The sequence below is a fragment of the Giraffa tippelskirchi genome, chromosome 9 (genome assembly GCF_054371585.1).
Source record: "Giraffa tippelskirchi isolate mGirTip1 chromosome 9, T2T-mGirTip1v1.2.pri, whole genome shotgun sequence".
Taxonomy (NCBI): domain Eukaryota; kingdom Metazoa; phylum Chordata; class Mammalia; order Artiodactyla; family Giraffidae; genus Giraffa; species Giraffa tippelskirchi.
This window is the reverse complement of record NC_137283.1, coordinates 49,462,095-49,485,939: the sequence shown is the minus strand read 5'-3', so window position 1 is coordinate 49,485,939 and position 23,845 is coordinate 49,462,095. Positions and strand designations below refer to the sequence as shown.

Here is a 23,845-nt window from a genome sequence, read left to right as displayed (position 1 = left end):
GGCCAGGGGGAATCAGGTGCCATGCCACCCCCAGCCTAACTTGCCCCTTACTTACCCGCTCCCCGCGATCGCCTTTCTCACCCTGGAAGAGAGATCATGACCCATGACCCTGGACTACACCTGCACTTCCCAAGATCCCAAGAGGAATGGGGGTCTTGGGGTCAAAGTGGATTACAAAGGTCGTGGAGGAACTGAGGAGTCATGGGTTAGGGGTGGTCAAGAGGTCATATGGGCTCAGAGTGACCAGTAGGGGTAGTGTGGGTTCAAATGAGGTCACCAGGTCACTGGATCACATGGAGGTTGATGAGACCATATGGTGGTCATGCTGTCACCTTCACAGCTGTTCCAGGAAATCCTGGGGGACCCCGGGGTCCTGGGTCCCCCAACGGCCCACGAGAACCAGGGGGACCCTGATGGAAGAGACAAAGTATAAAGCACAACCCCATAGACCCCCATTCTCTGCCACGCTCCCACAGGTTCCCCACCACCACCACCATACTCTAGAACTTACTGGAGGTCCAGGGTCCCCTTTCTGCCCAGGAAGCCCTGGGCCTTCGCCTCCAATGAGTCGTCCAGGCTCTCCCTGCAGGACAGAGAACAGCGGGCAGGATTCAGGGTATGGGAGCCCAGGTGGGAGAAGCCCCTAGAGGTCCCCAGCTTTTCCGCATCATGCCTTAGGCCCTGCACAGTGTCAGGCTGGGGGGCAACTCTGCTCCTCCCTGGGACATCCAGCTTGGTTCCCTCCCCTCCGTCCTTCACCTACCGGCTCCCCCTTTGGGCCTCGAGGTCCTCGCTCTCCCTGAGGACCAAACAGAGCAAAGGGTGATGTCTGATCTCAGTGCATTTCAGTTTGGGCCCCCAGAGGCCAATCCCGCTCCACCACCCCAGGTCCCCACCCTGCAGAAAGAGCTCTAGGAAGACGCTGAGAGGGAGAGCAACTTACTGGTTCTCCACGAGGGCCGGCCCACCCTGGGGAGCCCTGTAAACGGAAGCCAGGGTCAGAGCAGTCAGACCACCCCACCCACTCAAGCAAAGCGTCCCACCATGTGAACTGCGAGGGCAAGGCTTGCTCACCTTCGGACCAGGGGCTCCAGGAGTCCCAGGGCGGCCAGGGCTGCCTGGAGGCCCATCCACCCCAGGGAAGCCCTAAGGAGGCAAAGAGGTCAGAGCAGGAAGGGACCCTCCCTCGGTGCCCCTGGTTCGCTGGAGAAGTGCTGACTGACTGTTCTTCACCTGGACTCCTCACCCCACAGGCCCAAGTGCCGTTGGAGGTGGAGCCGTGGGGCCAAGATGCTGCCCCTGAGCTGAATGGAGCCAAACACCAGGCACAGGGGCAGTGATGAGGCCAGGGCCTCCCATGCCTCGAGGACTTAGAACTTCCACCCAGGCTCTCCAGGGGACCTCAAAACCCCACTTGCCCCCTCCACTTCAGACCCTTCCCCAAAGTCTCTGCCACAGTCTATCACGTTCACTTAGGCTTCCAGAAATACTCTGTGTTTCTAACTCAGTTTTTTCACTCTCTCTTCCAAAAACCTTGAGGAAGCTTCGAGGATTGTCTTAGGGGAACCTCAGTGGTCTCTACACTCACCCTCTCGCCCTTCACAGAGGCACTTCCAGGAGGTCCCTGGGGGCCAGGAGCACCAATCCTACCCTGCGAGGAGAGAGCAGGTGAGGGGACACTTCTCTACTCAGGGTGCAGACGACAGGCGTGGGGAGGCACTCACCGGGAGGCCAGGGGGGCCGGGAGGCCCGGCTTGTCCTTTGAGGCCCTAGGAAAGGTGATCAGTGAGTCCTCTGCTGCTGACCTCCCCCTGCCCCACTGAGCCCTCCAACCCATTCTCTACCCCTGATCAGAGCCACTCACCATCTGTCCAGGTTCCCCCTTCTGGCCCTGGGGAAAGACAAGTCGGTGAGGGTCAGAGTGGCTTGCCCCAAGAGTGGCCCTCACTCACAATCTCAACCCTGGACACTCACCTTTGGACAATGCACTGAGCAAGGCTCTGGCTGTGCCTGTGGATACAGGGTCTCCTTGAGGTCAGGCAGTTCCACCAAGAGCCCCCAGACTCACTCTTCTCCACCACCTGGTCCCCCAGAGGCCCCTTCCAAACCTGCGTGGTCAAGGCTGTCTGACACAGGGCTGCTGCCAGACTACTGACAGCCTGCTCCAAGCTCGGACCATCATCCACAGCGAAGAAGGTCTGGGAAGGGTCCATACCAGGCACCAGGCGACGCAGCTGCTCTTGGTCAGCTCCCGCCAGCCCCAGCATCATCACTTTGAGCCCTAAGGAGACAATCTGCATGATGACCCTGCTGGGGCCCAGGCTGCTCCCAGGTCCCATTCCCACCAGCCCTGCTCCTCACCAGCAGCCTGGGCCTCACGGATAGAGTTGAAGATGTCACCTCTCAAGGGCTCATCCACCAGGAGAACCATCACCCCTGGCACATGATGGCGGCGCCCAGGCGCATCTGGTGCCATCAGGTATCTGTGGGCTGTAACCACGGCTGTGCCTGGGAGAAAGGACATGTCAGAAACCCAGGGGCACCGAGCTCCCCATGGGAGAGCCCCAGAAGTCCATGTCCACTGGAGTCCTTACCCAGGTTGTTCCCACTTGGGTCTGTGTAGGGGATGCTGCGGATCTTCTGCAGGATGACGCCAAGGTCATGGGAGCTATTCAGCGACAACAGTGGGGAGGGCCGGTGACTGTAAGACAGGAGGCTGACCTAGGGTGGGTAGAACACAGATCCTGGAGAGGATGACCCAGCAGGGATAGGGGACACAGAGCCTGGGGAGAGACACAGAGCCCAACGTGTGTAAATAAACCTGCACTATTAGGGGGGTCAGCGGTGATGGCAGGATACAGAGCCAGCCAACTAGTGAGGCGATCTGAAGCCTGCGGAAGGGCTGGGAGAAAACCTGGACCCCTGGCAGGGCAGGGAAATGGTGTGGGGGCCCGGGGTGGGCAGAGACAGGCCAGAGTCTGGCTGCCTCTGGGGCCAAACCTGGATGGCCTGTGGTCCGAGAGGCCCGAGTGCAGACACCAGGTGCTCCAGGGCTTGCTTCACAGCCTCCGAGCGATGAGCATTGTCTCGAGTGGTATGTACCAGGAACACCACATCCATCAGGCCACGGGGACACGCTGCAGGAAAAGGGGCTGAGTTACTGAAGAACTCAGCCCATCTAGCTACTCTTGTAGGCCCCTCCTGCGGTGCCCACCCTACCTGGGCTCTGTGTGATAGAGGCCTCAGGACCCCGTACACCGTCCCGGACAGGAGTTAGGGAGAAGAGGTAGGAGATGCCCAGCTCTAGACCTGTCACCCGCTGGGAACTTGAGGTCCCCGGAAGTGTCTGTGAGACCCCAGGCAGATCTGCGAAAGACAGAACTCAGTTAAACAGGATGCCCTCCATGGAGCCCCCACGGCCAACTCGCCCCAACCCTGGCCTCCCCTTCACCTTGGCCAGGGCCTCTGAGAGGCCGCCAGGATAGGATGTAGCTGGATACCCCAGACACTGGGGTCCAGGCTAGAGTCACTGAGTCGACTGACGTGTCCACCACACGCAGTTGAGTGCTTGGGACACGAGGTGACTCTGGAGGAGGAATCAAAGACCAGGGATCAGAGTCTGTATCCTGAGAACCCAGAGAGATCTAAGGAGACCCTGGGGCAGATTCAACATAGTGAAGGAAGTGTCACCGGAAGTCATGCTGGGATCACCCCAGGTTAAGAATGGCAGAGGGGGCTACAGGAGGAGTCACTCAGGGTCATGGGGTGCAGGAAGTCAGGGTAGGTCATTAGTAGAGGTAGGAGCACACCAGTGTATGCAGTCACTTCCGAGGGGGGCCCTTCTCCAGCCGTCCCCAAGACACTCAGCCATATGCGGTAGTGGGTCGCTGGCTCCAGCCCGTCCAGGTCATAGCTGCTGATTTCCGGCCCCAGGACTAGGGACTGTTCCTGGCCACCTGGGGTAGGCATGAGAGTGGAGGTCGGGGGCATGTATAAGGATGCTATAGACGGGCATTAATGGGCACGTCCACTTCACCGACCCCCACCTACCTTACCATGACCCCCGCCAGCCTCACTGACTGACTCTGCCAACGGGGTCTACCCTCCTGACTGTGATCCTCATTCTTGCTGACTCTGCCTGAATGACCCTCACTGATCCCACGCACCTAAGTGACTGATCCCAGGTACCTTCAGCATTCCCGCAGACCCTCACTGACAGGCCCTGCCCACTCACGGATTTCACGGACCCCACTCCCAGCCCCTCCCCCCCGATCCCTAGCCCCCCACCCCCGCACCGGGGGTACCTCTCACCCTCAGGTCGCCAACGCAGACGGAAGCCGCGTGCCCCAGGCACCGGCTGCCAATGCAGCCTCAGCGAGTGCTCCCCTCGCTGCACTACACGAAGTGTCTCCAGCGCTGGAGGAGCCTCAGGAGCTAGAGAAAAACACGCCCATCAGGGAGGCTCCGCCCCCACATCTGTGCCAATCCCAGGCAAACCCTGGAAGACGCACCGCCCCCAACAGGCTCCACGGCCCAGGCTGCATGCCGCACCCCACCCCCAGAAGACCCCGCCCCGACAGGTTCACGACGACCAATCCCTGGTCCCTTTTCCATTCCCGAGCGCAAACCCCGCCCCCAAGCCATGGAGGCACCAAACCAAGGCTCGCCCCAGCCCAAACTCTGCCTACGGGTGGTGACGACTATGGAGACGGGCGCGCCCTCGCGGTCCCCTACGAGTGCGGTCACTCTCACTGAATAACTGACTCCGCCTTCGAGGCCCCGTATTTCTGCGGAGTCCGTGTTTCCTGGGAGAATCTGCTGTCTTGTGGGGCCACCTGGCCAGGTGAGCATAGGGTAGCAGTCAGAGATAGAGGAGGCGGACCAGAGGGGGCAATCCGAGCCAGGAAGGGCAGGGGCAGGGTCAGGGAACCATACCCTCGCTCCGGCCCCAGGCCAGTCTGTAGGCTGTGGCTCCAGTGACCCCCACCCAGGTGACCCGCAGAACGTCACTGGAAGCATTAAGGATCTGCAGCTTCGACACACTGCCCACGGGCTGAGGGTCTGGGGGCAGAGGCAGGGAAAGGGGTCACTGGATAGCTGGCAGAGAACGGGGTGGCAGAACAGGCATTGAGACCTTCCTCGATGCAGGAAGGTCTATCTGAAGCTCAGTGTGAGGTGAGTGTGACAGGTGTGTACGCAACTCCTGAGAGGGAGGAGATTAGTGCCTTGGAGTGGGTGGTGGGGAGCAGCCAGGAGGTCACTGTGCATGGGCTCCTAGTCAGTGTGGGGTAGGTCAGTGTGGGAAGAGAAGTCACAGGAGGATCAGTGATGGAGCGGGCAGCTGGAGCAGTCAGGAATACACAGCAGACAGGGCAGTCAGTGACATGGGGTTAGCAGCTGGCCAGGGTCCACTTACCAGTTCTCACAACCGCAGAGGCAGGCGTCCCATCCACACCAGCCACACGGGCCCACACACGCACGGTGTACTCAGTATCTGGCTCCAGCCCATCCAGCTCGGCCACCGTGGCCTCCCCAGAAACCAACTGGGATTTCTCTGGGCCTAGGAGTGAGGATGAAGGTAGCTCTAGCACTATCCTGACTCTGACCACCAATGTCTAACCTGGACCCCCAGGAAGCCCCCTGCTCCCATTCCACCCAGACCTGCCCCCCCACAACCTCCAAAACCTCTGGGTCCTTTCCCAAATCCCTGGTCCCCACCTCGGCCTGAGCGCCAGGAGACCCTGTACCCTGTGGCACCAGGAACCCTGTTCCAGGTGATGGTGACAGATGAGCTGCTGACTTGAGTCACATGGACAGATCTCACTGGGCCCAGGGGATCTGGAAGGGAGAGGCGATGGGGGAGTGATGGAAAAGGCAGTGGAGGGTCTGATGGGGGAGGGTGTTGGGTATCTATCTACTAGAGGAAAGCAATGGGAGTCTAACCAGGGGCATGGATTTGACAGCGGAAGGCAGCAGGTGGGTCAGATGAGAAAGGAGAGGGGTTCGGACAGAAGGGACAGTGGAAATCTGAGGAGGCAGGGGACAGGAATCTGGGAGACCGGCACGTCTGACAGAGAAGGTAATAGGGTTCTGGTGGAGGTATTAGGAGTGGAAAGTGTATAAGTCTAAGAGGAGGGTCAGGGCCAGCAGAAAACAGGCAATGGGGTCTGAGAGGTGAGGGGGTGGAAATCTGAGGGCAAAAAGAGTGGGGTGTTGAGGGAGAGGCAGAGGAATCTGAAGAAGGCAGGGACTTCGGGGGAGCCAAGGGAGGCTGAAGAGGGGAGCAGGGCCTCCGGGGGAGGAGGCGGTGGGGATCTAAAGCGGGAGACTGGAGTTCTGTAGAGAAGCAAGGGTCTGAGAGGGGAGCCATGGGGGTCTGACAGCACTGAAGAGAGAGCGCCAAGGGGCCGGGTCAGGCCCTGACCTGTTCGAGCCACGATGACCGCGGGGGGGCCCTCCTCTCTTCCTCGCAGCGCAGACACAGCCACCTGGTAGGAGGTCCCAGGTCTCAGCCCCATGATGTCGGTGGCAGTAGAGTCTGAGGGGACTGTCTGGCTGGACTCCAGACCTAGTGTCAGAGGGAAGGGCTGGCACACATGGCTCCTGCCTGCCCTGGGGTCCCCCATACCCTGATCGTCCCTCCCCCCGACAGCCCTCCCACACCCCCCCCGCTGACCATTGTCCGTCCTCCAGCTAATCCGAAATCCGCTGGCTCCGGGAACCAGTCCCCAGGCCACCCTCACTCGCGTTGCGTCCGATGCCACGACCCGCAGCCCTGGGATGGCCAGTGGGGTTTCTGGCTCTGAAGTTAAGGACAGAGGTCAGGGATCAGAACCAGGACCCCAGAGTGAGTCAGGCAGCTGTCCCCCTCCAGCCCTCGCATGCAGTGCTCACCCCGGCGGACAGTGAGGACGCTGGCAGCGCCCTCCCAGGTGCCTACTCGCGCTGACACCCGCACCGTGTAGCTGAGCCCAGCCCGGACGTCATCCAGGTCAAAGGCCGTCTGACTCCCAGGAAGCACCAGGCTCCGCTCAACCCCTAGGAGAGAAGGTAGGACAGGCAGGCAGGGGTCAGTGAGGGATGGGGGTGGGGGTGAAGGCAGTCAGTGATGGACAGAGATACAGGACAAAAAGGGTCAGTGAGGGATGGGACGTGGGACAGAAAAGGGTGAGACATAAGGACAGGGGATAAAAGGAGTCATGAGGGACAGCGACACAGGAAAACGGGCCTGTGATGAATGGCGATAGTGATGGGAGTGAGCAGACAGGGGCATAACATGCAGGATGCCAGAAGTTGGTGGATGGCAATGTGAGCTGACAGGTCATTAATAGTAATGTGGTGTCCATATTGGACGGGGGCATGGGAGGAGAGTGGTCCCAGCTAAGCTTATAGAAGGGCAGGGGTTGAGCTCATGGTTGTGGAGAAGGTGAAAACCATGGTCAGGGGTGTGGGGTGGGGAGTGGAGACAGATCCAGGCGCAGAGATAGGCAGGGGCAGGGCAGGGGACAGACAGGCCCCATGACAGGTCTGGCCTCAGGGCCTTCCTGGGAGACGGATGGACAAGGAGACAGGAGGAGGCTGTAGAGACCCAGGAGTGAAAAGGGGTGCGGTGAGGGTGCAGTCAGACCCCGAGGGCTGAACTTTAGTGTCTGTACAGGCCTGGCGGCTTCCGCCTTACCCTGGGTGCTGCGCACCGTGATGCGATACTCGGTGGCGCTGGGAACTGGGCTCCAGGACACTCGCACGCGCTGCCCAGGCAGCTCGGTGGCCTGGAGGTCTGCGACGGGGCCCACAGGCAGCTCTGGATGGGTGAGAGAGCACAGTGTAAGAGGTGGCCTGGGACCCCCATCCCTTCCCCGCTCATCTGACCAGGCCCACAGGGGCCCTCACCCGTGGGGACCACAGTTGCCGGGGTGGCCACCTCACGGCCCTCTAGCAGCGTGTAGAGCGTGAGGCGGTACTCGGTGCCCGGCTGCAGCCCATCCAACTGGTAGCGGGTCACGTCAGAGGGCAGCACCACCTTCTGTGGCACCTCTAAGCCTGCAGGAGGACGGGGTTAGGCCAGCCGAGGCCAGGCCTCTACCCCATCTGCCCGCCCCGGCCTCCTGCACGGACCACTCTCACGCCGCCACTCCAGCCTGTAGCCACGGGCCTCAGGCACCAGGTTCCAGGAGAGGAGGATGGACGTGGGGCCCAGGATGACAGGACGCAGGGTCTGCTCGACGGACGTGTCTGTCCAGGGCACATGGGACGTCAGTGGTCCTCTGTGCCCAGCCAGCCTGCCCACCCAGCCTGAAGGAAGCACCCAGCCCTCTCACCAGTGCGGGCAGTCAGGGAGGTGGCCGGCCCCACGCTCCGGCCAAGCAGGGCGCTTACAGTCACCTCATAGTCGGTACCAGGCTGCAGGTCCCGCAGCAACACAGACCCCTGCCCAGGGCCCAGCTCCTGCTGCTGCGTGGCCCCACCTGCCCCGGGGGGCACAGAAGGGTCAGTGGGTCTTGCAGACTCAGGACCCCACAGTCCTGTCTGAGGCGCAGGGACTCCCTTCCGCCCACAGCACCTCTCACTCACCCCTGACGACTCGCCACGTTACCCGGTAGCCAGTGGCACCTGGCACACCCTGCCAGGCCACCAGGAGGCTGTGGGCTGTGGTATTCTGGATGGTCACTTCCGGTCCCTCCAGAGCAGCTAGGGGAAGGTCCCATCAGGGATTAGTGAGTCCAGAGCAGAGAGGGGTTACAGGGATGGGTGGTTGGGCGAGTGAGGTCAGAGGTTAGCAAAACTGCTCACTGGTCCTAGCAGTCCCGCTCACGGCCTCCCCGATGCTGTTGGCGTAGAGGGCGACCACTGTCACTTGGTACTCAGTCAGTGGCCGGAGACCCTGCAGCCGCACACTGGTCTCACCAGCTGGGACACTCACCTGTGATGCCCAGGGTCAGAGGTCACTCCACCTTGCCCAGGTAAGCCCCCAGCCCTCCACCTCCCACTGCCGACAACCTTACCTCCCGCCGTTCGCTTGGCAGTGGCTGTCCCAGCCCCGTCAGGGGTGCGTACTGGACCTTGTAGCCAGTCACAGGGCCGCTGGCCGCTGTCCACTGGACTCTCAAGGACTGACTGCCTGGCTCAGACAGCAGCAGGTCTCGTGGGCCAGAGGTCGAGTCATCGGCTGGGGAAGGGGCCAGTCAGGCAACCAGGCAAGAGAATCAGGGGTCAGCACTAAGGGTGAAGGGTCAGTACCAGGGTCAAAGTTTAGGAGCACACGGGATGGAATTGGCACTGCCAAGTTGGGGTTTGGGTCGGGGTTCAGGTCAGACACCCAGGGTGAGCGGGAACTCACGGGGCAGAGTCACAGGCACACCACCAGCAGTTGTGCACACCCTCCGGGAAACCAGAGGCAGAAGTGTCCTCAAGATGCTGAAGTCATTGACGAAGAAGAAGAAATCGCTGGTCGGCTGTGAGGCGATTCGCTTCAGCTCCTCGGGGTCGGCATTCTTGATGCCTGAGGTGACGCCCAGTCAGGGCTCAGCTGCCCACATGCCCTCTGACTTGCCCCTGACCCAGCTGACCCGTCACCCCAGCTTGGTGCTCACCCACAGCAAACAGCTTGACTCCCTGCCCCTTCAACCTCTGGGCAGCTGCGTCCACCATGTCCTGGGACTTCCCATCTGTGATGAGGATACAGACCTGGGGCAGGGACAGGGTCAAGTCAGGACTGCCTCAGACCCTTCACGTGGGGTCACCTTGGAAGGCAGGGTAGGGTGAGAGATCACCTTGGGGACACCAGGTCGGGCCAGCTGGGGCAGGAAGACGCGGTCAGCCACGTGGAGAATTGCGGCCCCTGTGCGCGTGTTGCCCCCCTTGTAGCTGAGCTCTCGGATGGCACGGATCACATCGCCTCCTGAGCCAAGCGCATCCAGGTCAAATTCTGTCCTGTGGGGAGGCGGGTGGCAGCAGGCTAGGGACAAGAACTTTTTTTGGCCTTGGCCTCTCAGAGGTCTCTAGGGTGAGGGTGGTGAGTTATCAGGCCCCCTTGAGGGTCCTCTCAGTTCTGTGATTCTGTGATTCCCTCCATCTCTGAAGCTCCTAAGCTAACAAAGTCATTAGGTGCCTCTCTGTGTCCTGCCTGTGGCTAGGCTTGAGCAGGCCTGGCCCCCGTGGGGCTCCCAGGCTCAGGGGCTGGGATGTCTGTTTAATTAAATAATGGTAGGAGGAAGGGCCCAGTTGTAAGGAGGTGGACACTGGCCAGACAGGGAGGCCCTCTGCTAAGTGAGAGGCTGACGGGCATCAGGAGGCTAGAACATGGGGAGCCCAGCAGACCCAGGCCATCTTAAGCCCCTGGCGCCCCTCGCCCAGGCTCTCCATCTCCAGATCAGAAAATGCAGCCCCTGTCTTTGGCAGGACGCCAGTGGGGAGGGGGGGGGTCTCAGGTGTCAGGTCTCCACCTGGGAAATCCCTGCTTCTTAAGAGGATGCCCTGGTAGGTGGAAGGAGGGGACCCTCTGGGTTCCCTAAAACCTGACCCAGGGGCTTGGAGCTCTCTGCTTCTGACTGGGGGAGGGTTCCTGGTGGGTCCAATGGTGGGGGTCCACTGACCGTGGGTCGTCGCTGTACTGCACGGCCGCAAAGCGCACACCCTGTGCCCCGGCTGCTCCGGAGAAGGGCAGCACCAGACCCTCAAGGAAACCCCGCACTTCACGGAAGTTGCTTCTGCCGATGGACGAGGAGCCGTCAAGGAGGAACACGATGTCAGCGGCGTAGAGGCGCGTGCAGCTCACTGTGACCGGCAAGTCATCAGGGTTTCTTCCTGGAGCCCACCCACCCCCTCCTCTCACAGTGGTCCCCTGGGGCTGGGGAGGGGGCGGGTGGGCCTCATCCACTATGGAAGCCGGCCCAGGCTGGCTTGGGCCTGGGAGCGGTGGAGGGAGCAGAGGTGGAGCCCGGAGTGGACTCTCCCGCGGATGATTGGTGGGGAGGCAGAGTCGGCGGTGCGGGCATGAATCAGGGACTGAGGTTGGCCTCTGGGGACCAGCGCAGACTGTCATAGGGGTAGGGGACCCACGCACATCTGGATGCAGTTGGAGAGACGCAGCGTGGGTCGCGGAGGGTTTGGGGAGTCCAGGAAAGAGTTAGGGGAAATGCGCGCGGAGTTGCAGCGGGTGGGAGGCGGGCTCTAGGATGAAGGCCGAGTGGAGCCGGGTGACAAGGTGCAGTGCCCTGGATGGGGTCCTTCCCTGCCGTACCCACCTCTCTCCCTGGGCTGGGCCCACACTCGGGGCGCCCCTGCCAGGATCCCGGCGCAGAGCGCAGCCACCAGGAGCCGCAGCCTCATCCTCGGTGAGGGAGATGGGCAGCCAAGACTCCCACCTCTGTCCCTCGGCGCTCTCCCACCCCCAGTCCCGGTCTGGCCTGCTGGTCCGAGGCTCCCGTCGCCAGACGCGCCGCAGTCCCGCCGCCACAGCAGAGAAAAGTCCCTGATCCCAAGGGGGCGGAGCGGCGGGCGGGGACCCAGGCGGCCCGCCCCCACCCATCGTCCGGGAGGTCGCCGCCCCTGCTACCCCTCCCCGCGACAGACGATCAGGCTCCATTTAAGTGTAAAGCCCCCCACTGCAGGTGGCTTCTGGGAGTCCCCTGGGAGGTTCTCTACAAGAGAGAGGTTGAGGGAGCCCCCTCCACACCGCGTAGGGTCAGGGATCTTGGCTGCTTTGTGTCAAACAGACTAGAAGTGACTGCTGGAGACCGGACTCCAGAGAGGTTCCTGGGGACCAAAGACGCAGCAGGATGGGGCGGGGTAGGGGAGCTGCAGCTGGAGATGACTCACCACCCCACCCCCCACAGGGGGACCCAGACAGCCCTCAGGCCAGGAGTCCCGCCGGCCTCTCCTCTGATTCAGCCATCCCTGTCTGGTGGGTCTCCTGTTTCCCACCCCCATCCCCTCAACAGCAAAGGAGGGACTCAGGCTCTCCCCAGGGAACCCGAGGCACCGCTGGTCTGCATCGTGTCTACCAGTGGACACGTCACCTCCGCCCTCACTGTGGAGGGGGAAGCCAGGAGGAGAGAATCTGTGTCGTGCTTGTGCATACGTGTCCATCCCAGTGTCCTGCATCTGCATCCCTGGCTATGCCCAGACAGATGCCATCCAGCTGTGCTCCATGGAGGGGCTATCCATCTGTGGAGGGCTGACCACCCACAGTGACAGCTCCTCTCTCAGGAATCCACCCCCTCCTGCCTCCACCCCCACTGGTGGGCCTGACTTGCTCCAGCCAGGCCCCCTACCACACATTCTGAGACCCCCGTCCACTCATCACCTCCGCCAGGCCCAGAGGTCATCTTGGGCACCCCCTCCCTTTCTTGCTCCACCTGTAGTGTCCACCTTCGTAACTACCTTAACCCCGCTCCTCTCCCCTTAACCAGGCTGACTTCCCATCTGTCTCCTGCAGGTTCTGTGATCATGGACAGTCTCCTAACACACCTGCAGGCCAGAGACCCTCTTTGTATATGCATTTGTGTTCATTATAGGGGGTGATACTGAGGCAGAGTCACTCCCAAGAGCAGGGCCTGTTATTTTTTCTCTGCTACTCCTGAGTAATTCTGGGAAGCCTGGAGACTATGCCTATACTCAACCCTGCCATTGCACCCCTTCCAACATGCCTGCTCCTCACAACCTCTCCTGGGGCTCCATAGGCTAATGGGGGAGAGATGGGGATGGCACGTCCACTGAACTTGTCTGCTTTGACCTCCTCTAGGGCTTGAGGTCTCTGGTGTGGCCAGAGCTAGGCACGGGGAGGACCATCTGCACTGCTGGTTTTCCTGTTGTCTAGAAGGCTGGAGCTACAGGGACAGCCCCAAATGATCATGGGTACAGCACTGTCATCCATAGGGCCCAGAACCTTTCCCCAAGGTGGAGGTCTTCTCAGCCACATCCAAGAACCACCCAGTCCTCCGTGCGGAGACATGCTCTCATTACAGAGGCAGCCCCGCCTCAAGACCTTTACCCCTTCTTGCACAGAATGGTGGCTGTGCAGAGCAGAGCTGGTACATAGTGTAGACACACACACATTTGGGTCTAGCCTTTAGGGGAGATTGGAGGAACAGCTGAATGGGTGTTCATCTCATCAGAACCATGAGTAACCCTCCAAAAGGAAGGCCAGCCTGCTGTGAGGGGGGTCACTCAACAGTTTGGAGGAGAGGTTGTTGGAGGTGGAAGCTAGGTTGAGGTGCTCCCAGGAGGCTCACAAGCAGGGGTGTGGCCCTCTGAGGCCCCTGGCTCCAGCCTCCTGGCAGGCACACAGCCTAGGGCCCAGCCCCAGAAACCTGCTCCCTCCATATGAGCAGTGCGGCCCTAGAGGTCTTTTTCTCCCTCCTACACTTCCCTGGACATTTCCTCCTCTACTTTAGTCTCTGCACCACATGTCTCCAACTGGGGCCTATTTGGGGGGGGGGGGGGTTTCCACCCGTCTTAAGACACTTCCAAATTTCTCAGAACCGCAGCCAGAGCTGGGCAGGTCATCCTCCGCCAACCCACCCCTCCTCTGTGGGATGCTGTCCAGCCTGTGCCCCCCGAAGCCCAGGCCCGCTCTTACTAGAGCTGCCACAGTGCTGGCTCACCGGGACCACACCGAAATGCTCCTGAGTCCCCAGGCTGCCAGCTGACCAAGTCACTTCTCTTCCCAGTAACCTTCAATACATCTCCCTCAGTACGCCTCCGAAGGAGAGATCAAACTCCCTGGCTAGGTCTGCAAGGCCCGTTAGGACCACGTCACCCCAAGGAGCTTGACTGCTGTGTCCAGTGCACCTGTAGCCTTTGAGGGCCAGGCCTGGGCTTAGCAGACAAACCAAGGCCCATCCTCCCAGAGCTCAAACTGGGACGGCAGGCACCCATGGCAACAAACAGGGGTAAGGGAGAGGAATATTGGGGTGGAGTGGGAGTGAACTGCGGATGGTTTAGACACTTCTAAATAGCCACCTCCTCAACAAACTTTGTCACAGAACCCTGTCCACAACTGCCAGCACCACCTCCTTCATAGGCAAACTGGGCCCCATACTTCCATCCACCCCACAGTGGGCTCCCAGGAACCCTGACTGGAAGGGGGGGGCACAGGAAGAGGGCCTACCTGCCCTCCCGCCTTGGGGACCGGAGCCCAAAGGTGGCAAGGGGACTAGACAGCTGTGAGCTCCAGCAGGTCCTCAGGGAGATGGGGAGGGGACTGCCGGGCCAGCAGCTCAGGACTTGCATGGGACAGAGTGCATCGAGGGAGGGGGCTCAGGCCCCACTGAGCTCAGGGATATTCTTGGAGTCTGAGTCAGCGGCAAATTGAGGCAAAGGATTCTTGCCTTGCCTGTCCAGGCAGCAGTGAGAAGCCAAATGGGAACACTATGCCCCGGGCTATCCTCCTCCCAGAACCGAGTAAACACACAAAGGAGGCTTCCTCGAGGACATTTCTTGGCCTCTCCTGGGCTGGGGGGACCAGGGTTCCCCAGAGGGTGACCCACAGCAAGGGGCTTCCCACCGGCATCCCCAGGCTGGGAGCCCTAACAGGGTAAAGGCTGGTCTGTAGTTCCCATGGCCTCCCACCTCCCTCTCCTGGGACAGGCTGGCGAGGAGCATCCCCCATGTGGCTAACTGCAAACAGCTGGCCTCAGCTCCCTGCAGGCATCAAAGGCTTCCGGCCTCTGAGCTACAGCCCCCACGCTTGCCCCTGACTAAGGACACATCAGCCTGTGGGAAGGCAGAGCATCTAGGACACGCAGAACCGGGGGGAAGTCCCCGCTCCCCCACCCATGGCCCAGTGGACTCCACGCCGATGATGAGAGAGGGACGATGCAGTTCTCAATGCAGGACTTTATTGGTTGGTGGGTCATCAGCAGCGCAGGTCTGAAGGACCAAGGTGGTGTGTTTGTGGTGGGGGGACCGCGAGCCCCAGCCCTGCCCTCTCGCCTGCACAGGCTTCCTGCCTAGAAGCGCAGCCAGAACATGCCGCTACGGATCCGGTTATAATCTGGAAGCTGTTCAATGGGGCCTGTGGGGAGAGGGTGGGGCGTCAGGGTGGGGTACCTGGGTGGTACAGGGACACCTGGCCTCGCGCCGCGCCCCATTCAGAGCTGCCCAGAGCAGCACAAGGCAGGCTTTAGTGGAAAGAGGGTAAAGAACATTCCTCCAGGGGGTGCTGAGCCTGCCCCTTCATGCTCTAGCCTCTGGAGCCCCACCCCACATGTGGAGGTGTCCGTTACCTGGCGGGTGTGGGGTATTGATGGAGGCACCTTGGCAGGGAGTCAGGGAGCTGCTGGGACAGGTTTTCTGAGCAAGAACTCCCTGGCAGCCAGGCTGTTGGGCAGAGCCTCTTGGGGGCCCCAACTTGCTGCTCCCAGTGAAAGTTGGGGGGAAGGGGGGGAGCAGAGGCAGAGGGGAGGCCCAGACAACAGCCTGAGGAGGCGGCCAGAGAGCGGACCTTCCAGGCCACTCACCGAATCCAGCCACTGCCGGGCACTGGTCGTAGAAGTACTTGGAGCAGACCTCACGCACCACACTGGCGTCCACCTCCTGCAGGATGACAGAGGACACCCTGAGTGGCCAGGCCTCTGGGGACCAATCAACATCATCCAGCCGACCAAGACCTTCCACATGTACCGAGGAGCTGACCCCGCACTCAAAAGGGGAGAGGCAGCAGGGCTCTCCTGGCTACAGGCTTCCACGGGCCCCAGGCACCCCCGCAGCCACCCATGCCTCTGCCCTGCCCCCCAGTTACACCACCGAGGCAGACGACGCTGCGAGGACACCGGGGTGCCCACAGGAGCAGTCTGCCTCAACTCCCCACCCTCTGCGAGTCGACCAGCTCAAGATTCCCGAAGCCCTCTCTCCCAGGGGCCTGTTACCGCAATCCGGCTTTCCCACTCGGCCAGGGGGATGCGGCGGCCATATGTCAGGAGACTGCGTCCGATGTCCTCACACACGGGAGTGGTGCCTGCAAGGGTGAGGGAAGCTCACAGGTCCGAACGTCCAGGGTTCTGCGCTGACCTGGCCCTCAGCCTGACTCTAGACCACAATCCTCACCTGTACAACCTGACTCTGTATCCATGGGATTCTTGGGCCCGCCCACAAGGGGTCCCTGAAACCCCAGGCCCCCAGGGAAGGGGTAGTGGTGGGACACGACGTGACCGCCAATGTTCTCCTTGCCGGTCTTGGTCAGGAGCACTGGTCGCGCTGGGACTGTCGCCGCCCATACCCACTCCACCCCTCACCGCAGGGCTGCAGGACTCACCATCCAGATGAGACACCAGGGCGTTTCGGAGGAGGTGTTTGCCCCGGGCCACCTCACTCTCTGTGGCACTGGTGCACAGGCGCATCCTAGGGCAGGGGCAGGGTGGGAGTCATCCTGAGAGATACTGCGGTCCCCGAGCCTCCCGCCTGCCAGGGCCAGCAGCAGCCAGCCGCCACTCACCACTGGCCCTGCAGGACGAACATCATGTCATCGATGCTCATGTGGTCGCAGACGAAGTGCGCACCCAGCAGCCCGGTCTCTGCGTAGCAGATATTGAAGGTCTGGAAACTCTGGCACAGCTTGTTGGCCGCAGCGACGGAAGCCAGTGGGCTGGACAGGTGCTACCAGGGGCCAGGGTGGTCAGCACCCAGCCTCCTCTCTGACACCCGCCCCCTGAACCCCGCAGGATGAGCGCTGCCGCCCAGCTGCCCTCTTCCCTAAGACGAGGTCCCCTCCCACGCCCACTCACCGCGCCGCCACTGTAGGTGCAGTCGTAGTGGCCGATGATGGCGTTGGCCACCTGGAGGGCCACGTTGTCTGGGTTGGCCCAGCCAGGCCCCTCCACTGCGATGGCCACGTGAGCCAAAGGCAGGCCATCCTCCCGGTGGCGGATCTGAAACAGGACGTGGCAAAGCTGAGAGACAGCCAGACTTCCCCAGTGACAGCAAAGGTGCCAAGTGTGGGTGGAAGCGTGTGCACACGAGTGTGACCACGTGTGCCTGGGAGGCAGCAGCCACGGGACCCTGGCCCAACTCCCGAGGCATCTCTGGAGTCATGAAAGAGCCAGGCAGGCGGGAGCACCACCCCTGCCCACCCAGCAGCCCACCTCGCTGCCGGTGAAGCGGCATGGAATAAGAGTGGGCACAGCGTCCTCGTCGTAAGTCCCGGAGAGGCCGCTAAAGTGCTTCTGGGCGAGGTCGAGCAGCTGCCGGTGCTCCAACCCTGCCGAGACAGACATCATGGTTACCGGTCAGCCGGGGCCCAAGACACAGGGTATGGGAAGTCACAGAGGTGGAGGACCCCATGTCCTGTCTCGATGGGAGACCCCCCAAGACAGGACATCAGGACAAGGTGAGGGAAGAGGACCCTCTACAGACTCACTCTAGCTCAGCGGCAGGTGGGGAAGGCCCCCCCAGGGTCCAACAGCTCCCACCGCCTCAGCCACAAGGAAGCAGCACGCTGAGCTGAAGGATGGGCCCTCACGTGACGCACTCTCACCAGCACCCCTGGGCCTGAGGTCACCTGTCCTGCCTTGCCCCTCCAGCCTTTCCTCAAGCAGATTTTGTAGGGCTGGCAGGTGAGAGGGCTCAAAGAAGTGCCATGCAGGGCTGTGACTAGCTCTGGGGTCCCCTGAGCCGGGGACATGGAGCAGTAATGCCACAAACTCACGTCTCATGCCCCTGCCGGACCTCCCCTCCACCAGAGGCTTCCGCTGCCCCAGCCCCTCAACCGGCAGCCGCTGTGGTAGGAAGCAGCCCCCCCAGGTAGAGGCTGCCAGGTGCCTATGCCTTTTATTCCTTCCTTCCTTGAGTTCAGATCCTGCTGGACTCAAGCAAGTCTCTGATGTGTCAGGAGCTCAAGCTGCTCTTGGTTCACTAGCCCCAAGATCACCAGCCAAGCTCCTCCGATCAGTCTTTCCCGTCCAGCCGGCTGCCGTAAGTTGGGGTGGCATCCCTGACCCGCTCCTGTCCCCTCCTGGCTCAGACGTCCATCAGGCTTCCATCTACAAACCCATCTCGAGTTCATCCACTTCTCTCCCTTATTCCTGCGGTGTCCTACCAGGCATCTGCCACAAGCCCTCCCTGCATCCGCCTGCTTCCGCTGTGGCCCCGACATGGCAGTAGTTGCTGTTGTTCAGTCGCTAAGTTGTGTCCAACTCTGTGACCCCACCGACTGTAGCCCACCAGGCTTCTCTGTCCATGGGATTTTTCAGGCAAGAATACTGGGGTGGGTTGCCATTTCCTTCTCTAGGGGATCTTCTTGACCCAAGGATCAAACCCACGTCCCTTCATTGGCAGGTGGATTCATTACAGCTGAGCTACCAGAGAGGCCCACATGGCAGCAAAGCAAGGATCCAATCACGGAGCAGCCCGTGACGCTGCTCTTCCCCCCCCGGGCAGACCCCCCACTCCCCATGTAACTAACTCCCACCACTCTTCAGCTCTCTGCTCAAATGACAAATGCTTCAAAAGCACCTCCCTAACCTCTGAGTCCCCCACAAAAATCCCCCGACCACTCTGTCTTCCTTTCACGGCACTTTCTATCTATCATGCGATGTCTGGTTTCCCACTGACAAGGCCAAGAGGAACAGCCTGGAGGCCTGAATCTCCCACCAGCCTCAACCTGCGTCTCCCAGGACCAGGTGAGGCCGAGAAAGTCCTGAGGCCTGGAGAGGCCAGCAACCCAACTGAGGCGTGTACAAAACGTGAGCAGCAGCCCCAGGCGGCACAGCAGAATCCTACTTCACCTCAGCACAGAAAAGAGGTCACGTCCCTCAAGGACAGGACAGGGCGGGAACAGGGTCCGCAGGAATGGAGGATCCCCCACAGTCAGAACCAGGAGACCTGGCCCTGGTAATCAAGGTCGCAGCCCAGCCCACCCCACCCCCCGTTACCACAGGGCTTCAGCCAGCCCATCGCTCACCTCCAGCTGCTGCTAACACCATTCGGGGGGCCTTGTAATGCCGGCTGAGGTACTCGGTCAGGTCTGCCCGCGACAGCTTCCTGCAAGACACACCGCCAAGGGGGTCAACCCTGCTCCCAAACCAGTGATGTGGGTCACACAAAACGGGGCTGAGGAGACAGACAAGGAGACACGGCTTCACTTGGTCCTTGCCCCATCTCTGGCACTTGCCACTCTGGGGCCAAGAGTGCAGTCCTTATTGGGCCCCCCCACATCCAACTTTAGGACAGGCTCGGAGTCCCCTCCAAGGAGGGTGTGGGCTGACATGGTGGGGGCTTGAGGGGCAGTGGCAGGGCTCCTCCTACCAGAGGACAAGAAGCCACGTGGAGGGACCCCCAGAGCACCCTCCCTCAGGCTGGCAGGACACACACATGGAAACAAAGCCCGCAATTTGAGTGGGGACCACACAAACATTCAAAAAGACTCCTGGGGAACACGTGGCAACACAGAAAATGCCTCCAGTTGTGTGAATTAGGAAAATAAACAGCACAGGCACTCGGCCAACTAGAAACAAACTCCTACGGATGTGGCCTGCCCAGGCCCTAATAAGGGGACGGCCTGCCCCCTGGACCAGCCAGCTCGCACCTGACATTCTCACTGGGCCCCTCCACGGACTGGGCTAGAGGTGTGCCCTGGAAGGCCGTGGCATGCAGGTAGTTGAAGACCACATCCCGCATGGACGTGTCGTTCTCCTGCAGTTCCTGCAGGATCACGTCCCGCTCCTTCTCAATCTGGGAGTCTTCAAGGCTGCAGTTCTGCACAATGTCAGCCAGGAGCTCTACAGCTGGATGCAAGGAGGACAGGTGTGGAGACCAGTAACTGCATACAACCCCACCCCAGGCCTGACACCCTTGGAGTCAAGGCCCTACTCTAAGGGTCACCCCATTCTTCAGTCAGGCCAGGGGCTCCCAAGTGCCTGTTCTCTGCACCCCTGGAGTCCTACCCCGTGCTGGCCCCACCCTCCGGGGTTACCTTTTGGCAAGTCCTTTGATAATGCCTTAATGTAGTAAGCCGTGTGCTCCCGGGTGCTGTAGGCATTAAGATGGGCCCCCATGCTCTCCACCTCCTTCTCCAAGGCATTGCCAGGCCGATTCTTTGTTCCCTGGAACCAGACAGGTGCCACATGGGAGCCCAAGATACCCCATCCTCATGGCTGAAGTCCCAGCAGGACCACTGGTCCACAGGCAGCTCCCTCAGCAAAGACTCTGGGGCTGTAGGGCCCAGAATCTGTGCTCACCAAGTGCTCAGCAGGCCTTACGCTCATCATGGACCGACAGAATGGAGACATCCAGGGGCCAGGGAAGAAGGGCATGCCCAAAGCAAGTGTCACCTAAAATCCAGCACTCCCACACCAAGAGGGGGGACAGCTCAGGGGGAGCGCATGTGACTGCAGAGCACCCATACCAGCCTGATCTTTCCAGAACTTGCTTACTGACCGTCATGGTCAGGTGAACTCACACCTGTGCTCAGGTGATGCTACTCTCCATTCTCCTTCGCACCATTCTCATTCGCACTCTATGTACATGCCAGTGGCCTCTGTGGGATTCAGCCTTAGTCGTGTGTGTGTGTGTGTGTGTGTGTGTCTGTGGGATTCAGCCTTAGTCGTGTGTATGTGTGTGTGTGTGTGTGTGTGTGTGTGTGTCAGTTCTGCTGTCCAATGACACACACCCGCATGTTGAGACTGACACGCACATCTGTGATGCTAGAGCTGGCTAGCTGCCCGTTCCTGCTCCACACCCTCACCAACCCTGAATCTTCTCCATTTTTTTCATTCATTTAGAAACTCAGTGTCTATTCCATGCAAACACAGGGTGGCTAAGGGGTTGTTCTCATCCTCATGAAAGCTACTACTCAATTCTACAAACCGGAAATGCACAGCATTTTACAAAAACTAAGTTGCTGGACTTGTTACAGTGCATGTGTACATCCACAATTCTATGTCCCTGCAGGCAAACAACACAGGCCTGGCTTCTGGTGAAGAGCAGGGCTCCCTTGCTCCTTGGGGTTCTTCTGGCTTGGGGGCCTTGTGTAGGGGTTTACCACGTAGGCGCTCACTCAGGAGAGGCCTGGCCCACATAGCGTCTCCCAGGAAAGCCAGACAGAGGTCACTTCCCTCCGCCACCTTGCTCAAAGTCCTAAGTGAGGAGGCTAACTTTTCTGACCTGCATCCTCAGGAGGGACAGCAGGAAGCCCTCAGCACAGGGGAGATGCAGGACTTTAGGAGCCTCACCTTGAAAGCCAAATGCTCCACAAAGTAGCCTGCCCCGTTATTCTTCTCAGTCTCGTAACGGCTGCCAGCATCAATCCATACCCCCACCTGAACAAGAAATCAACAAAGGTAACAAACAAACCCCAGCCCCCACTCTCACCCGACCCTGCGGGACCCAGAACAAGCCCCAAACAGGGGCTCACGGTTCCAGGCGGGGGAAGACGTTTTCAGCAGGATCCCTGAGACTGGACGCTTGGGCACCAGCTCAATGACTAGTCACACTGCATCACCTCTACTCCCTGCTCTATTTCCTGATTGGTGACGAGACTCCCAGGGAAGCTTCTAACTGCACATTCACCTGTCCCATCACTGCAGGAAATTCTTAAATTCAATCTCATTTTTCAGTTGATTCTTTGTTTCTTCTTGGCAAACAACTAATCATTTGCAAACAACTTTTTTTCTCCTTCCTAAAAATTACACCCTGTCTTTTTGTTCTAGAGATTGTGTTCTTTTGCCATTAGAGGAGGAGGCTCATTCATACTTAAAAAAATGTTTTTAATCAAACCTGGACACCTAACACTGCCAACATACCTTGGCACCCAATGAGAGATTCTTTTAATTTTAATAGCCTCCTTGTGTGCTGTGAAATGCACATCACACTACTCACCCCCATGGTAACACAGATGTAATCTTTTACTATTTGTATCATAGCTGATTTAGAATGCTCACATCTACTTTACTAAGAGCTGTTCATGTATGTGCTACCTATCATAAATTCTTACATGAATATCATCTACTACCCATCTAACATCTTCAATAGATGCATTTTACAATCCATGGTATTCCTTGATTATAACTGGCAGCATTCTTTCTCTGGCACTAGAGCACAGCAGTGCTCCTTACAATCAAGGGCATCTTTTGTTTCATTATTGCTCTTAGTCGCTAAGTCGCATCCTACTCTTTGTGACCCCATGGACTGTAGCCTGCCAGGCTCCTCTGCCCATGGGATTTCCCAGGCAAGAATACCAAAGTGGGTTGCCATTTCCTTCTCCAAGTGATCTTCCCGACCCAGGGATTGAACTCATTTCTCTTGTGTCTCCTGCATTAGCAGGTGGGTTCTTTTGCCACTGAGCCACCTGGGAAGCCCTGGGCATCTCAGTGCCCATGAAATACAGCATTCTCGACCAGGTTTTCTTAACAGGTTGTGTGTCAGCTTATACAGGTGTCATGTAGTAAGAAAGCTGCCCATCACCTTTTGCGGTGTTCAGTCACAACTTATATCACAGGACATTATTCCTGGAAAACTAAAAGAATTTACCAATCAAACCACTTGGAGAGGGGGTGGAGGTGGAGTGAGAAAGAGACAGATCACCTCTTGAGAATCTTCTCTCCTGTTTACCTAACCAAGTTTTCTATCTTTGAGCCAATCTTCAGGAGAATTATCCATTTAACTAGAATTTTCAAGTGGTTTTCTTCTGCAATACATTTCCAATCTAGCCAAGAGATTATGACTTTGGGCCATGAGGCTGGCAGTCACCTAAGTCTCTGAATTCCATTTTCCTCACTGAAGGGTAACTTCTCTCATACGGGCTGCTAAAGAAAAAGCTGGAAAGGGGGTTGGCCTCCTGACTGGCAGGCATCACATACTAAATGAGCGTTGGTTCAGTGAGAACTGCCTCCAAGAAGTCAAGGCATGGTTAGAATCGCGATTGGAGTAGGAGGGTCAATTCCCAGGGTGACTGGGGACAGTCTGACCCAAACCATAGAGCCCAAGGTCATTCCCCGACCTGGGAAAAGAGGCCGTGCCCAATATGGAGGCGCCCTCCCGACAGCGGACCCCGCTCACCGTGCAGGTAGGCTGGGAAGACTGCTCCGAGGCCACTCGCAGCCCGTTGTCCAGCTGGCTGACCTGCGTCTCTGGCACGCTCTGGAGGGCCTGGGCATAGGTGGCGGTGCCCCTCAAGTCAGGCGACCTCAGCAGGGCCGGCTGTTGGAAAAGGGCGACCGGGACTGAAGACTAGAATAGGGGGTCGCTCCTCAGCTCTGCAGGCCTGCAGTGTGGGATCCCCGTCCCCGCCCTCAAGCGGTCCGGGAGACTCCCATTCGCGCCCTCGGCCGTGACCTTCCCACGGCCCTGACCCCGCGACCTCCCCATCCTCTACGGGCATTAACAGCCCGCTCCCGGTCCGCGTTCCGAAGCCCCGCTCCCCACAGCTCTGCGCTCTCGTTGCCACCTCACCGAGCGGCAGGTGCGCAGCAGCACTCGCGTCCCGGCGCTAGCTGCCCGGCAAACCGCGGAAGCCGCCATCTTCCAAGCGCCAGTGGACGCTGGGCCGCGCCACGCATGCGTAGAGGCGCGAGGCGCAGGCGCAGTACTGGAGTCTTGCGCTCGGCCGCCCCCTGGCGGAGGAGACCGGAAATATTCATTTACTCCCTGCAGGTCGCTGCTGCTTGTCTTCGCGTCCCTGGGTACCAGCGCGCATCAATGCCCCTGGCTAGTCATCGTCCTGTTCAGGTCTGTTCTGGATCTAGTTCATCTTACCCCTTCACTCGTGGGAGAATGCCCGACGATTCTCACGAACCGTGGGCTCCTCGACTGCACTGAGTGCTCGGAGTGGCCGAGCGGGCCGGGGGCGCAACTCAGCATGTTTGCGAACAGCAACGCCAGGGCTAAAGCACCAGACTGGAACCTAGGACTA

The 23,845-nt window shown here is 59.7% G+C and overlaps 2 protein-coding genes across 3 annotated transcripts in view; both read right to left on the bottom strand.

Moving 5' to 3' along the window:
- The window catches only part of COL7A1 (collagen type VII alpha 1 chain), a 30,403-nt gene extending 18,931 nt beyond the window's left edge, over positions 1-11,472 (bottom strand). The window contains exons 1-37 of one of the 2 annotated variants that reach the window (XM_081525695.1): positions 11,244-11,472; positions 10,593-10,773; positions 9,771-9,930; positions 9,591-9,684; positions 9,338-9,499; positions 9,003-9,166; positions 8,791-8,920; positions 8,572-8,688; positions 8,319-8,465; positions 8,116-8,232; positions 7,891-8,040; positions 7,679-7,801; positions 6,895-7,038; positions 6,677-6,802; positions 6,425-6,568; positions 5,719-5,838; positions 5,417-5,560; positions 4,936-5,061; positions 4,689-4,835; positions 4,312-4,434; positions 3,810-3,956; positions 3,452-3,586; positions 3,220-3,366; positions 3,001-3,137; positions 2,595-2,721; positions 2,362-2,508; positions 2,109-2,281; positions 1,975-2,010; positions 1,865-1,891; positions 1,725-1,769; positions 1,589-1,651; positions 1,075-1,146; positions 944-979; positions 764-799; positions 512-583; positions 333-410; positions 56-82 (exon numbers count right to left, since the gene is read on the bottom strand). In XM_081525695.1, coding sequence (XP_081381821.1) covers positions 56-82; positions 333-410; positions 512-583; positions 764-799; positions 944-979; positions 1,075-1,146; positions 1,589-1,651; positions 1,725-1,769; positions 1,865-1,891; positions 1,975-2,010; positions 2,109-2,281; positions 2,362-2,508; positions 2,595-2,721; positions 3,001-3,137; positions 3,220-3,366; positions 3,452-3,586; positions 3,810-3,956; positions 4,312-4,434; positions 4,689-4,835; positions 4,936-5,061; positions 5,417-5,560; positions 5,719-5,838; positions 6,425-6,568; positions 6,677-6,802; positions 6,895-7,038; positions 7,679-7,801; positions 7,891-8,040; positions 8,116-8,232; positions 8,319-8,465; positions 8,572-8,688; positions 8,791-8,920; positions 9,003-9,166; positions 9,338-9,499; positions 9,591-9,684; positions 9,771-9,930; positions 10,593-10,773; positions 11,244-11,328 — 4,209 coding nt within the window. In that variant the 5' untranslated portion in view covers positions 11,329-11,472. Of the gene's footprint in view, positions 1-55; positions 83-332; positions 411-511; positions 584-763; positions 800-943; positions 980-1,074; positions 1,147-1,588; positions 1,652-1,724; positions 1,770-1,864; positions 1,892-1,974; positions 2,011-2,108; positions 2,282-2,361; positions 2,509-2,594; positions 2,722-3,000; positions 3,138-3,219; positions 3,367-3,451; positions 3,587-3,809; positions 3,957-4,311; positions 4,435-4,688; positions 4,836-4,935; positions 5,062-5,416; positions 5,561-5,718; positions 5,839-6,424; positions 6,569-6,676; positions 6,803-6,894; positions 7,039-7,678; positions 7,802-7,884; positions 8,041-8,115; positions 8,233-8,318; positions 8,466-8,571; positions 8,689-8,790; positions 8,921-9,002; positions 9,167-9,337; positions 9,500-9,590; positions 9,685-9,770; positions 9,931-10,592; positions 10,774-11,243 lie in introns of both variants that reach the window. The other variant, XM_081525696.1, reaches the window with a different exon arrangement.
- Positions 11,473-14,823: 3,351 nt separating this feature from the next.
- On the bottom strand, positions 14,824-23,469 carry UQCRC1 (ubiquinol-cytochrome c reductase core protein 1). The gene is made up of 13 exons (XM_081525693.1): positions 23,386-23,469; positions 22,993-23,133; positions 21,168-21,254; positions 19,910-20,039; positions 19,523-19,721; positions 18,899-18,978; positions 17,082-17,197; positions 16,725-16,868; positions 16,436-16,596; positions 16,256-16,341; positions 15,870-15,958; positions 15,462-15,537; positions 14,824-15,016 (listed from the first exon to the last, which is right to left on the bottom strand). Exons 1-13 carry the CDS (start codon positions 23,452-23,454, stop codon positions 14,952-14,954), a joined length of 1,443 nt encoding a protein of 480 aa, XP_081381819.1. The 5' UTR covers positions 23,455-23,469; the 3' UTR covers positions 14,824-14,951.
- Positions 23,470-23,845: the final 376 nt, after the last annotated feature.

Bases quoted from the DNA above. Each gene is read 5' to 3' on its own strand.
- UQCRC1 (XM_081525693.1), bottom strand. From the start codon at position 23,454: ATGGCGGCTTCCGCGGTTTGCCGGGCAGCTAGCGCCGGGACGCGAGTG. The intron at 19,722-19,909 runs GTAACCCCGGAG...CCTTGCATCCAG, and splicing joins ATCAAAGGACTTGCCAAAAG to CTGTAGAGCTCCTGGCTGAC. The intron at 16,597-16,724 runs GTGAGTGGGCGT...GGCCCCTGGTAG, and splicing joins GCACCTACAGTGGCGGCGCG to CACCTGTCCAGCCCACTGGC.